Source organism: Elephantulus edwardii, unplaced genomic scaffold (genome assembly GCF_000299155.1).
Source record: "Elephantulus edwardii isolate Elephantulus edwardi_28Jun2011 unplaced genomic scaffold, EleEdw1.0 scaffold00007, whole genome shotgun sequence".
NCBI lineage: Eukaryota > Metazoa > Chordata > Mammalia > Macroscelidea > Macroscelididae > Elephantulus > Elephantulus edwardii.
In genome coordinates this window covers 28,627,006-28,642,538 of record NW_006399757.1, presented here as the reverse complement: position 1 = coordinate 28,642,538, position 15,533 = coordinate 28,627,006, and the positions used below count along the sequence as shown (strand labels likewise).

At 37.4% G+C, this 15,533-nt stretch overlaps 1 protein-coding gene across 2 annotated transcripts in view; it reads left to right on the top strand.

Annotated features, from left to right (window-relative positions):
• PRKG1 (protein kinase, cGMP-dependent, type I) overlaps window positions 1–15,533 on the top strand; it is a 1,522,098-nt gene that overhangs the window by 1,485,472 nt on the left and 21,093 nt on the right. For both annotated transcript variants that reach the window (XM_006880306.1, XM_006880307.1), the window contains exons 11-12: window positions 8,825–8,964; window positions 9,856–9,945. In XM_006880306.1, coding sequence (XP_006880368.1) covers window positions 8,825–8,964; window positions 9,856–9,945 — 230 coding nt within the window. The remainder of the gene's footprint in view (window positions 1–8,824; window positions 8,965–9,855; window positions 9,946–15,533) is intronic.

Here is a 15,533-nt window from a genome sequence, read left to right as displayed (position 1 = left end):
TCCCTCACAGAATAATAAACTAATAAAGTAATTTTAAGATTTGCTAATTTCAGCTGGTTATGAGGTTTTTTTAAAAATTTTTTGTTATTTGTGTGTACCATCAAATCAGATCTGACTGGTACAGATTGTCCCTCCTTCCCCGACAGAGCATCTGGTGGATTGGAACCATGCACCTCTGAGATTGCAGTGCAGCTTCTTGTCACTAGGCCACCAGAGCTCCCCTAGTTATGAGCTCTTATAGAGTAGCAACATCCAACTCTTGAAGTTGGAATATGATGTTATTCTGACAAATCTCATTGTAGAATTAGTATTTTTGTTTTTAAGAATCATTGTGGAATAAAATAAAATATTTAGGATAGGCTATTTTATGCCTTAAAAAGGTCTAACTTTCTTATATGAATGTAGCAAGTTAGCTGCTATTAAACATGAGGACCTATTAGTATGCCTTACAAAAAATGTTAGACTAGTCGAATTATTGAACTAACAGACCCTTGAAAATCCTAAGAAAAACAGCAGAACACAAAAATAAAACTTTTGAAATTCTAAAAGATTTCCCTTATTCTTTATTTTTTCATCTATTTTAGGGAGACAGTTAATTTTAAAAAGATGACTGTAAACTGATAATAAAATATAATTTATAAGTTGTTGTGTTATATACGATCAAATCAGAACTGAACTATATCTGACCCTCTAGGTTTTCAGAGGCAGTAAATCCGATTCAAGCAGACTGCCCATCCTTCTCCAAGGAGCAGCTAGTGGATTTGAACCACGTGCCTTCACAGCTGCAGTCCAGCTTCCGACCACTATGCCACCAGAGCTCCCTCATTTATAGGCAGTGATTTTAATTAAAATTCTTACATATTTTGGAGGTCATAGTGATAATTGTAATGTACTACTTTTTAGTTTTCAAGGTATATTCACATATGTGATCTAACTTAAATCTCACAATATGTGTCTAAAACTAAGGTTGGCTGAATCAGAGTCAGGCAGTTCTGGTGGCCTAGTGGGTAAGGAGTTCCACCACCAGCCCAAAGGCCAGCAGTTTACATCGACCAGCCCCTCTGCAGGACAGTCTCCGTGTGACTTACAGGGCTTGGAAACCCACTGGAGGGTCTCTGAAGGAGTCAGTTTCAACTCAATGGGAATGAGTCTTTTACTGAATCCGAACCAACTCAATGGCAGTGGATTTGTTTAGAATTATGTATTCCCATTTTATAAATTTAGAAAATGAGTCTCCAGGATTCATAAGCTTGTTTATGAGGGCAATTTTCCTATCTTTATTAGCTATTTAAAAAGAATTTTGTGATACTTGTATATATTTCTAAATGTCTCGTACTTATTTTTGATATGTTGTTGTAAGCCGTTGAGTCAGAACAAACCTATAGCTGACCTGCCAGCAGGTCTTCAGAGGCAGTTAATCACATAGGAAGGAACTGCCCACCTTTCTCCTGCGAACAGCTAGTGTATTCGAACTTCTGCCTGTAAAATTGTAGCACTGCTTTCTCCCACAGAGCAGCTGGTGAATTCAAGCAGAATACCTTTAGGTTGGCAGAACAATTCCTTACCACTAAGCCACCAAAGCTCCTTGAAAGTAGTGTAACAACGTAGAAAGACTGGAAAATTATGGAAACAGGTAGATCTACGACTTACTGATTTACAGTCAGTTTATGATTGGTTTGTTCATGATTAAAGCTTGGTTAAAACCTGTTAGCCTTGTGGGATTTTTGTTTATCACTCATTTATTCACACACATTTTATTTTTTTACCTCTTTCTCAATTCAAACTGTAGTAAGTGTATGTCCTGTTCCAGATTAACTGCAATACACATGATATCTGACTGTTCATTTATTTCAAATTGACCTTACCTTCACCTATTCTAATAGTCATCTTCACCTCTCTTTCTCCCTTTTCTTATATTTAAAAAAAAAAAAAAGACAAAACACCCAAACATTTCTAGAATTTTCTTGTCACTGTAGAATTTGGATACCCTAAGTTGTCTCAACTTATAATAAATGTGATATGTATTCTTAATATTTTAGAGTGAAAGTTTATAAAACAACTTGGTTATCCATTGATATAGATTACTTTTACTCATTTTTTTATATATTTTCGTATATTTATTTTTCATTTCAATGAACATCTTCAGAGATTTTGGTACTTTTACTCTTTAATCACAAAATGTTACCAAGTTGCTTTAGTATTCATTCCAAAGCTATTCCTCTAGGCCCAATCAGCAGAAAAGGTTCACTGCCATTGAGTCAGAACTGACTCATACTGACCCTCCAACAGGTTTTAGGGAACTGTGAATCTGTAAATCACACAAGAGGAGAATTCCCATCTTTCTCCAAGGGACCCACTGGTAAATTAAAACTGCCAGAAGGGTGATGTCTCTGGGTTAACAATGCAACTCCCTTCGAACTATGCCACAAGAGTAAATAATAAAGAATATGACTTTATGCTATGCCATATAATTTCCACTAGTTAAAAGATTATGTGCTATTTTGTTTAAATAGTCATCATTCTCTAAGTACAGTTATTTGACTGTTTAGATGCTCTTAAGGAAGCTCTGGTAAGGAGTTGCACTGCCAGTTCAAAAGCAGGTGGTTCAAATCCATCACCTGCCCTGAGGGAGCAAGATGGGCAGTCTTCTTACACTTCCATGGGATTTACTGACTCTGAAAACAAACTGGAAGGTCAGCTAAGGTTAGTACCAATTTGACACAACAACAGAAACCTTTCTACCCTTATGCTAGCGAATTTGTGTCAATACTCTTCTTGAAAGCTACTGATAGTTCAATCCCTTTGTTTTGAAAGTTAGTACCATAATGACTAATAACAGATAGGAAGCCAGTTTCTTCAGGTGTTGAGGTTGGGAGAACAAAGAATACCTCCACTTCTCAAAACATTGTGCCTTTGTTTTAAATCCCACCTCATGTTTCCAGAAAAAACCTTCCATATCATTAAGTTATTAATCTTTGCTTTATTTGAGCAGCTTTCTCTTCATTTTCCTAAACTATGGGCAAATATTTGTTAGGTTGTTTCTGTAATGTTAAATATAATGAACATTCTTTTAAAATGCATCATTTTAATTCATAAATTTTATAAATTCATGAATTTTAATTCATAGGGATCGCTGGTGGTCTAGTGGCAAGAAGCTGCGCTGCAATCCCAAAGGCACATGGTTTGAGGTGCCCTGATGCTCCTAGAGAGAAGGATAGGCAAACTCCTCCCATGTGATTAACTGCCTCTGGAAATGAACTGGAGCTTTTTAGCTAGGAGTCAGTCCCAGTTCTAAGGTATACAACATAACAAGTTCATGGAATTTTCCAGGTGAAATGAATCCTTAGAGATAATCTAGTTTAGTCACTCATTTACAATTTGTTCTGAGATTCTGTCAGGTTTTAAGGCTTGTGTCATTCTTATAAGGTGCCATCAAGTTGAATATGACTCATAGTGACCCTATGACCTGAACCTTGTCCTATACTGTACCATCTCCTTTATCTCTGACATACTTGTTGAGCTCACTGCTGCAGTCACTATGTCAATTCCTCTCATTGGGGATCTTCCTTTCCTCTCTGACCTTCCACTTTTCCAAGCATGATGCCCGTTTCCAAAGAATAACTGCTCTCAGCAACATGTCCAGAGTATGTGAGATGAAGCGTTGTCATCCTTGCCTCCACGGCTGTGCTTTCTCCAAGACACATCTGTTTGTTCTTTTGGCAGTCTATGCTTGTCATAGACCCAGTGAAATGTCCAAAACGAAAACACAGATTTCCCATAAAAGCTTTTATAAGTGCAGCCAATTACTTTTGTGATAAAACTTCAGCTTTTCTAAAGGAGTGTATCATCCCTTTCCTGGAGGACCTGAGTATAAGGTAGTGTGCATAATACTATTTTATAGAATATATAATAAAGTCACAGTAAACTGTGATAGCCACAGTTTAAACTTTGGTTTACAAAATCATTTTAATTACAAGATAGTTTAAAAGTCAAAGTCTTCAAAATCTTTGCTTCATAGGATTCTAAAGACTCAATCCCACTTAGGTGGAATTACTTGAAAGAGTCAGAAAATAATACCTTGCCATTGCAATTAAATTAGGAAGGATTTGCTAATAGAAATAAATATGCCATCATGGGGTCCTCAGAAAGAAATAAGACTTATGTGTTGGGCACTTCAACTTCCCTCATTTAGTCCTAGCATCGATGATTGGTTGAGGAAGAAAGAGATTTTATACAAAGGTTTTATCAACACCTTCAACAACAGCTAATGGACCCTTTAATTTCAGCTGGCCCTTGCTCAAAGCTCCTTGGATTTAAACAAGCAACCAGGGACAACCCAAGAAAGCATTTTACACCTTGCCTGTACTGTATAGTTCATAAAAAGTTTCAAATGTAAATATGTGAGTTTTCTCATATCGTCATAGAAACCCTTTAATATACTATTCTCATTTTTCAGAAAATCAAAGTTTGGATTGTTGCCAAGCTCATCTAACTTAATTGAGTATTAATTGATTTATACAGTAGGCAATTTTTTTTTCTCCTAATATCATGTCTATAGTAAAAATGTAAAACATATAATCATGGGAATAATCGGAATGTGATAACAGTTATAGTAATAATACTAATATGCCTGGAACAATTACTTAATTAAAAGGAAATAAAGACATTGCAGAGTCAAAGAAATTTGCACCCAAAAAGATAGCCTTTTTCTCACTAGCCAATTGAACTCAAGAATGAATTTATAGCTAAGTATATTATATTTAAGATAATTTTAATAATCTAAGACACTGATTTTTTTTAAGTACACTATAGAGTTGTGTATGTCACACCCTAGTCATTAAGGGAAAATGAAAGTGTGACCTTTCACAATCTGTGGGATATAGCATGCCTACCTGCAGTTTCATGGAGATCTGGTGGCCTAGTGGTAAGGAGATGTGCTACCAACCTGAAGGCATGCGGTTCGAATCCACCAGCTACTCCATAGGGCAAATATTGGCAGTCTCTTCCCATGCAATTTACTGCCTCTGAAAACCCACTAGAGGGTCAGCTTTTGGTTGGTTCTGACTCAATGGTTCTGACTCAACTGTTGCTCCTTTCTCTGGTGTTTAATGGGAAATTGGTATCCCACTTTCAGTGTGGGGTATCACCTTGGGGGCTTGTATAACTACCCGATTGAAAAAGTGGACCTCACCTCATCAGCGTAGAAACTAGAACTCCAGGAAATAGTTTAGCATTGTTGTTGTGTACCGTAGATTCAGAACCAAACTCTAGTGGACCCTCCGACAGGTTTTTCGAGGTAGAAATCACACAGGAGGAGACTGCCCATCCTTCTCCTAGAGAGCAGCTGGTGGCCTCGAACTGCATGCCTTCAGGATTGCAGCACAGCTTCTTCTTGCCAGTAGGCCACCAGTGTCAAAATCCTTTCTGCCACAATTCCCCCCCCCATTAAAAATACCTCCCATCACTGAACAATTATTCAAAGCAAAGTAGTTAAGTCTTGGAAAGGTTAAGGAAGGCATCTTGTGAAAGTAAAAACCAAAATTTAAGCCATGACTCATCTTAATGTGATCATTTATAGTTTCTGTTCAGTGGTTGTTATGTGACGTTGAACCAGAAATGACTCACAACAGTCCCTCCTGCTAGTTTTCAGAGGCTGTAAATCACATGGGACAAGATTGTCCATCTTTTTTCCACAGAGCAGCTGATGACTTGAACTTCCTGCCTTTGAGTTAGTAGTGGGGCTTCTTAGGCCAGAGCTTCCTTGTGCAGTGGTAGCACATAGAAATCTTTGTGACACTAAGATAACAGCCATAATGTGGTTTTCCCAGTGATACAGCTTAATGGCTTATTTAATTCTTTCTTTAATTAATTTAGTCAACAACTATTTCATGAGCTGTAACCTTACGCCAAGCATGGTAAACAGAAAATCCCTGATCTTGTGGAGTTTACAAACCAGTGAGAGGAGATAAACACCTAACAAACAATAGACAAAATACAGCCCCATCATTGATAAAAGCTTTAAGGGACAGTAAATAAAAAAGGGGAAAGGGAAAGCAAAGTGCTTGCTCTTTTCTATAGACAAATGTAGGGAAAGATTAATTCGAGCACAGATTTTTAGGGAATTGAGGGTGAGAACTCTGATGATATTTATGGAAGATTGTTCATTTAGGAAGACAATGAAACATGCTTGATACGCTTAAGAAATACTAAAGTGACCAGTGTAACTGGAAAAGGTGGTAGAGCGAGGTCAGGGGTAGCTGGAGTCTATACGATTTTAGACCTGGTAGATCTTTGCAATGATTTTTGTCCTTACCATGAATTAGTGGGAAACTACTGAAGAGTTATAAGCAGAGCAACACCGTGATCCAACTTAAAAAAAAAATGTTCTATCTCGAAGAGATTATAGGGTCAGACAATGATATAATCAGAGAAATTATCAAATACCCATGTGAGGCCACATTCTCATTGCATAACACTATAGAGTGTTATCCTTAGCAGAAACTCTGGGTGATGGAAATCAAGCTATTGGGGCGGGGGGGGGGGGAAGAAAATTTAAGAGGATTTAGGATTTAGGATTCAAGCTCAGATACAATGATATTAAAGGCCAAGTTCTTAACGCCCATCAAGGATACAAGTTAAAATTGTATGTTTATCATTTCTAAAGAGCAAAATCTTATCAGTTAAGTGAACTATGTGAGTCTTCAGTGATTTAACCAATTAGACTTATTATTTTCCTTGGCACAGCTAATTTGGTGCCATCTTTTCTATGACCAGATTTCTTTTATAAATAATCACCAAATTTCATATTTTATTATAATCTATTACAGAATTCATTTCTATTACACTAATCAATTTTTTAAGGAGTTTCACAGAGTAAAGGTCCTTTGGCTGCTGAAAGGCATTTTCAAATATCTATTTTCTCCACTAAACTGTTGTACAGATTCACAAATGGAGCAACTCATGGTTCATTTATTTGAAGTGTCATCATGTTCCCTCCAAGGAACATGCCACAGTAATATCCTCCCAGATTGAATTCAATCTGTGTATGTGTGCATGAGTGAGACACTCAAGAACGTTGGTATCATAGAAGAAGCAGTAAACAATTCACATCTAAAAAGAAGACAGACTTCAATTGGAAAGCAGAAATACTTGCCGTGTTGTGTCTCCAGTGCTTTCATTAGTGCTGAGTAATTCAGAGTGTTTGAAGTAGGTGTGAGTCCTCTGCTTCTCAAGAGCACTCAAGAACACTCCCTTATATTGCTATTAAGTGATTAGCTCTGTTCACTCTTACTTTCCTTACAAGTCACATGGTCAAAATGTCTTTTAAGAAAGTAAAACCAGAATAGCAGCGGAAGTTCTACTCCAGAGCCATTGAAAGGCATGTCTGTCAACTGCAGAGAAATGAGACCTTGGTGACATTAGGCTCCGCTGAACTGACAACTCCTTCTTTGTGATTTACAAACCTCTGAAGCCCACTGGAGGACCAGCTCTTAGCTGTTTCTGACCTGACAGCCCAGAACAGCAGAATGTAACCAGTAACCAGTGAGCTCTGGTGGTGTAGTCTATGGAGATGCCTTCCTAACCCAAAAGCCATCTCTCTGAGCTGGTTCCAAGACACCAATGGCTCCAAGGATAGAAAAATAGACATCCTCCTTTCATGCCTCAGAAATAAGGTGGAGGATCATCTAAGAGTAGGTTTCAACTTGATGGCAATGAGTTGAGGTCAGGGTTGCTATATTATGGTGATCCCATGTGTTTCATAGAGAAACAGTGCCCCCAAGTTTCTAATGTCTAATTTTAAAATACAGTTGGCCTGGATTTTCTTATCAAAAGTTAGCAGTTTAAATCCACCTGTTGTTCTTAAGGAGAAATATGAGGCAGTCTGTTTTCATAAAGGTCTGCACCTTTGAAACCTTATGAGAAATTCAACTATGTAAAAGAAGGTCACTGAGCTAGAATAGACTTCGCAGCAGTGGGTTGGGTCTGGCTTAAGCGGAGCTTGGATTCCCAAAGTGTTGTAATTTTATTTTAAAAATGGCAGTTTAATTCTACCCACTGCTAACTTTTGAGTGAGCATATCCTGAGTAGACTGAGTGCACTTAGGCCACTGTATAGCACCATAAGTCCTTAAGCTCAGCTTAAATCTCTGCAATTAGTACACCTAAGAGTTGACTTTGGTATCAGAATAAATTTATTCTGCACATTTTAGAAGGACAAAATAGTTTTCAAAGTCTCCTAAAACTCTGGTTATAATTTTTGTCCTATTATAACTGTAGGAAAGAAAAAGATTAGGATAAAAAAAGAGCTAAAATGATGGTGCCTATTTCTGCTGTTTTTTTTTTTAAAAAAATGAACCAAATAACATTTGAAATATCTATTATGGATCAGGACTGGGAAATAATAAAAAAGATACAATGATCTTACTATTTTCATGCTGACCAGAAGAAAAATTAAAGAAATTGACATCGTTTTCCACCTTTATTTACTAAAGGAGGAAAAGAAAAACTATAGAATGTGCTCAGTACATTATGTAAAATGATGTTAAGCAATACAAGGAGAACCAAGAACACTCTCCCTTTTTATATCCTCTTAAACATACAATTAGTTCAGCACACTGTTAGGTGAAATTCATCTGATGCAGTGGAGAGAGTTTATAGGTGTGATGACCAGATTTCAAATGCACTTCTAGCAGAGATTCACCGCACCACTCAGGTAGTGCTTGGTGTCATTGAAGGTTTCCACAACCTTGTTAATTTGAGAAGAGGAGAAAAAAAATCTCTCTGTGAGCTTTTTCTGATTTACTCCCATCTGCCTTTCTTTAAAGGTACAGTTGAAAAGTGAAGAATCCAAAACTTTTGCTATGAAGATTCTCAAGAAGCGCCACATTGTGGATACCAGACAGCAGGAGCATATCCGCTCGGAGAAGCAGATCATGCAGGGTGCTCATTCTGACTTCATCGTCAGGTAGAGACTCGGCCCCCAGCACTGGGGGACCCCAAAGCCCAGTGCCAGTCAACCACAAAGTCCTTTGTCATGTGTGTTTACTGCTACACACTTAATGAACACAAAGACCTTTATTTTTTAAATTTCACCTTAAAATTTTTTCAAAAGCCTAATGCTTTCATTCTATCCACATACTCATTTCTCCCTCTCCCTGAGAGAATTGTAATTATCTGAAAAAGAATGTGGTTTTTCTCAAAGGAGGTGTGAGAATGCATAACATTTTCTTTTTATCTTCTCCATCACTCCAAATGACACAAGGACCACTGGTACTTAAAAAATAAAACATCAAAAATCAAGCTATTTAATGTTTAGTTACACAAAGATATCTTAAAAGATTTTGGGGGGGAAATGTCAGGCAATCATGCCACCCTTTCATTTCAAGAGCACAATGAGAGGATAATATACAGTTTTTATAAACAGGAGGTGTTTTCTAACTACATTGCCAGTAGCATCTCTGGAAAATAAGCTGAATTAGTCATCAACTCCCAATTTTCATACCTACCTGTATTTATAAAATGCAATCTACTTTATATCCCTTTATTCATGTTTCTGAGGATGAAATATTCTTGTTCAACACCAGTCAACCTGGAACTGGAGCAATTCCATGGCACTTTTTTATGTTTATAATAATTTGAATTAATCCAGTCCAGGAAGAGACAAAAAAAACTATGGTGGCGGCAAGTTGTTCTGAATCCTCCCCCCCCCCGGTCAATGACCTTAGATCTCTTTCTTTCTGATAAAGTTTCAAGCTTGGTAAATCAAGAATAATTGTGTTATCTTGGAACTCAAAACATTTATACTTCCAAAGACAATAATATCTATAACCTTTATTTTCTTGTTTGTGACTCACAGACTATACAGAACATTCAAGGATAGCAAATATTTGTACATGTTAATGGAAGCTTGCCTAGGTGGAGAACTCTGGACCATTCTCAGGGATAGGTAAGAAATTAAAAAAAAAAAAGTCTGTAACATCTGTAAAAAAATGTTGGCTATGATGGTTTGAAAGAAACATTAAATATTTCAAAGCAGAAAATTTGATATTTTCATATACGTATATTTAAAAATACAGGAACATGGAATTGAATCTATTCTCTCGATATATAATTAGCCAATGTAGAAAACACAGTCTGCTACCAATGAGTTTAGATTGCCTGAAAAATAGTACTTGGCAAAGTATATACAGAGGTCTTTCTAGTGTTTTAGTCTTGTATGGTTATCAGATTAAATTGCTGTTATCATTAGGTCAATTATAATCCTTAACAACCCTCTGAACAATAGTTCTAAATCCTGCCCTGCCCTGTCCCATCCACATCATCTCTACTGCTATTGTTGTTATGTGCCGTTGGGTCATTTGCGACTCAACAGCCCTAAAGCCTGCTCTATCCTGTGCCAGTCGCACTGCCTCTGACACACCCATCCCGATTACCCCAGTCACTGAATCAATCCATCTCATAGAGGGTCTTCCCCTCTTGCGCTGTCCCTCCACCCTCCCAAGCATGATGTCCCTCTCCAAGGACCTGTCCCTCCTGGCAACATGCCCAAAGTATGTCAGACGAAGCCCCAGAATCCTTGCCTCCAAGGAGTAGCTTGGTTTAACCCTCTCCAGGATGAAACTGTTTATTTCCATGGTACATTCAATATTCTTCTCCAGCACCACAGCTCAAAAACATCAATTCTCCTTCTATCCTCCTTGGTCATTGTCCAACTCTCTGATGCATAACAAGTGATTGCAAAGACCGTGGCCTGTATCAGGCGCACCTTAGTATCCAGAGAAACACCGTTGCTCTTGAGTACTTTAGCGAGGTCATTAACAGCAGACTTTCCCATCGCAATATGTTTTTTTATTTCCTGACTGCTGGTGCCAAGAGTGTTGACCGTACTTAACCTAATTTTTACGTCACTGTGTCCATCATTCTTGCTGGGGGTCTTCCCCTCCACCATTCCAAGCCAGATGTCCTTTTCCAAGGACTGGCCTCTCCTGACATGCCCTACGTATTCACGATCCTTGCTTCTGAGGAGCACCATTTGCACCCTGTCCAAGATGTATTTGTTTGTTCTTTTGGCAATCCTTAGTACATTCAGTACTGTTATCCAACATCACAACTCAAAGACATAGATTCTTTTTCTATCATCCTTATTCATTGTCCAGCTTTTACGATACATAGCAAGTAATTGAGAAGACCATAGTTGGAAAAGACACACCATAGTCTTTAAACTGTCTTTGTTGCTCTTCAGTACTTTAGAGGATCCTTGACAACAGAGACATCTGCAATTCAACCCATTGCTTTAGCATGAAATGGATTATTACTATTTTTGAAATATGTTAGTTATAATCTACTAAATTAATATCAATATAATCATTCTGTTTTCCAAAGATGAGCAGTCTATCTTTCCTAACACTGAAAATTTTTTCCCTAAAGTAACCTTTCTCACTACATGTACATACTCGTCAGCTTCAAAATTATTGAGTTTCCAACCATCATTCTCAATCCCCAAGCTACTCTTACAAAAATGAACCACTTTTAGTGGTATTTTATGTAAATAGTCTGATTTTAATTTACCTCTTTTTGCCCTTAAAGCAAGTAATTTTTATCTAGATAGTGTGTGCTTGTTTTCATTAGTGGCATTCATTATTTCTTAATTTCTTAATTTTGTACCTTATAGCTAGGTAACTAGAAAACAGTATTTTAAAAACTGTTCCTCTAAAATGTCACAGACCATTGTGTATATTTATAAAACAACCACTTGGATCACAATTCTATTCTCTTATAAAAATGAGCATTCCAAATTCGTTTTTTTGTCATTTAAATACTCATCTGTACACATCTCTACTTTATATACTTGCATCAGCCTGTCCCTTTATTGAGTAACATTTCACAAATTAGGTATAAATGGTCTTGATATTCCCAGAGAGTCAGTTCATTTTTGACAATGTGTTTACTTTGTCCAGAAATTAAACAAGTAGCTCTTTATATTCTATTGGTTTAAATTTTTATTCCTAACATTGGTATTGCTGTATAGCATGCCCTTTCGAATCTGTTGGTCCCATTGCCTTGCGTATGTGGATTGAGTGGCTTTCTTTTTTACCATATTTTATCCTATTACATAGCGTATTGTTTGTTTTATTTATTCAAGATAATGAAGCCTACAAGAGAATATTTCCTGTTTCAACTTCTGTTAGCTAATATTTGGTTATAAATTATGGTCAGGTACTATGATAGAGACTGAGAGTATAATGATAAAAATGTGGTCCTATTCCCTGGAAATGTAACTGCCTGTTAAACTAAATATACAATAAGTCTTCAAAAGCACAACAATATAAGGCAGAATCCTGTCAGTTAACGGAAACTCAAATGTTTTCACTAAAAGAGTGATAATACAGTGGTAATTCTATACCTTGTCACGGATGAACAAGTCTCAGGAAAACAAGACAGGTCCCCTCTAATTCCACAGGTTTTACTATATTATGATTTGTGAGTTAATGCCTGGCCTATAACAGAATGTGGTTCTAGTACATATTGAAGGGAACACTGGTGGCCTAGTGAACGGAACATTCATTCAACGTGTACTTAATATCGTTTCCTACTTTGTTTTGTCTTGTCTTTTAAATTGAACCGGAGATTTACATGTGGAAGTAAACTTAGAAATATAATAAACCAAATTGAAAGGGAACTGGCTGTATCCCCATAAATTTTATACACTTCATTAATCAGAACAAGATGACAGAAATAATAATAATGATGATAAGTCAATCTAACATCTCCTCCTGAGGCATGATATGTTTGCATTAATTTTCAATTTCTGTTTTTAAGGAAATAGCCCCATTTCTTAATTTACTCATATTTCTCCTGTTTCATTTGAATTTACATTTTATATTCATAAATGCTATAAAGGTCTTCAGACAGATGTATTTTGGTATTGCTGGGGCAGCAAAAGAGTTTCTACTAGTAAAAGTTTAAAACCCGATACAGAATGCAAATCCAAGCCAACCAAAACTCTTTCCTGGAAAAAATGGATTGAGGGACACTATTTGCTCATTTGTACCTCCAATGAGGACGTTCCTCTTTCATTCATCTCTACTATTCACCAGAGAAAAATGGGCAAGCATCATTTATAGCCCCAGAAACCCAAAGAGGGATCAGCAGTGAAGCAGTTCCAACTCAACAGCAGTGTTTTGAGTTTTTGTTCCAATTTGAGGTGAGACTCCTTAAAGACTGTTGAAAAGAAAGGCAAATGCCCAGAGGAGAGTGATTCTATTAGTTATTAATGGTGTGTTTGCTGAAACTAAGGAAGACCTGAGACACTTGCTTCAGAAGCTCAAGGACTGTAGTCTTTAATATGTATTGAAGCTCAACATTAAGATGACAAAGATTCTCCCCACTGGATCAATCGCCAACACCGTGATAGATTGAGAAGAGACTGAGGTTAAGTTACAGCTTGCTCAGTTCCACAATCAACATTCTTAACACCAGCTGTCAGGAAATCAAAAGACTAATTGCATTAGGTAAATCTGTTGTCAGGGACCTTTCAGAGTGCTGAGAAGCAACGATGTCAGAGACCGAGGTGCGCCTGATCCAGGCCATGGTCTTTGCAATTACTTGCTATGCATCAGAAAGCTGGACAATAACTAAGGATGACAGAAGAATCAGAGATGCCTTTGAGTTGTGATGCTGGAGATGAGTCTTGAAAATACCATGGACCACCAAAAAAACAAATAGGTCTGTCTTGGAGAGGGTGAAACCAAGTTTCTTGTTGGAGGCTAGGATTATGAAGGTACATCTCACATACTTTGGGCATGTGGCCAGGTGGGACTAACCCTTGGAGAAGGATATCATGCTCAAAAGTGTGGAGGGACATTGCAGGAGAGGAAGACCTCAGATGAGATGTACTGATACAGTGAATTGGGAAATGGGAGAAGGTGTGTCACAATCAGTGAGACTGTCTCAGGACAGAGAGCAGGCTTAAGAGCTGTTGTATGTAGGGTTGCTATGGGTAACAGGTGACTTGACAGCACATAAAAAGAATGATGTGTATTAAATTATTAGTGTGAACAAACCTCATTGTTAAATTTATTTTTCCACTTGTGCATGAGGAAGAAAGCAAGCTACTCAGAAAACATAAAGGATGTTCTTTTGGGTTGATTTCAAAAATGGTTTGTGTGAGACCTCATTCTTTACTCACCTAGTTACATCTCTGAGTCTGGGAGATTTACCACAGGAAGTCACTGGTGGCAGCCCAGCCATCTCCCTGCTCTCATCTCATTCCTGAGAAGACCATTTCTTACATTTAACTTTTTTTCTATCAACACAGAGTCCTTTATTTGTTGTAAAGAAGAATTACAGTGTGAGCTAAAAACAAATTGGATTTGAAGACTATTAAATATTTTCATAACTTTGAGACATGAAGTGAATATAACACTGATATATTTGTTGGTATTTCATCTTTCTTAAAATTAGCCATCATGCTTGTATCTTGTAGTGGATGGCTTCTTGTCCTCCACAAATTTTGTTACATTATTTGCAATAGTCATTATACCTGTTGCCAGTGAGTCAATTCCAACTCCTACTAGCTGCTTAGTAAAGAGAACCCTTGGGGTTCCCAGAGGCTATAAATCTTTATAGAAGAAGACTGTCAGATCTTTTCCCTGTGGAATAGCTGACACATTTAAGACGTTAGCATTATGGTTAGCAGCTGAGGACTGAACAACTATGCCAACAGAACTCTTTGATTGCAATCTCTAACATGCTCACTCATTGGTAGACAGTAGGAATGGACTCATAGCTGACTCCACTGGGTTTCTGAGGTAGTAAATCACATGAGGAAGAGATTTTCCTCAGTGGATTTGAACTACCAGAGTTATTAGCCATAGTATAGCAGCAAAAACTCTCTACAGACTGCCACCCGAGCTCCATTTGAAATAGATTGGCATCATGTCTATTAAATTCACCCTTTTTTCCGATAGTACCTGAAAATTGCCAATCCCCACCACAGTGACTGCAGCAGTGGGCTCAAGTGTGTCAGATCTTGAGGATGGCACAGGATAGGACAAGGTTTAAATCTTTTGTCACTACAAGTCATACTTTACTTGATACCTAACAACAATTACTACTTTCTTAAAAACATGAGGGACTATTAAGGGGTGTACACACACCCACCCCTCCCTCTACTACTATTGAACCAATTCTAACTCCTTTCAACCCTCCATCATGTTTCAGAGACTGAATCTTTGAGAGGTGGTGGTAGTTGTGTGCTATCTACTTTACACACATATATGTATTTTATGTATCTATCATATACATATATGTAATCCTTACTGTTGCTATTAGGTGTTGTCAAGATAACTGTGACTTAGTGACCCTAATGAACAATATACCTGAACTTTTCCCTAATCTGCACCATTCTCATGATTTTCCCATGCACAAGCCTGTTGTTAATGCACTGTGCCTGTCTATCTTGTTGAAAATCTTCCTCTCTTTCACGGATCTTTTCCAGCATAATGTCTTTTTCCAAGGACAGGCCCTTCCTGA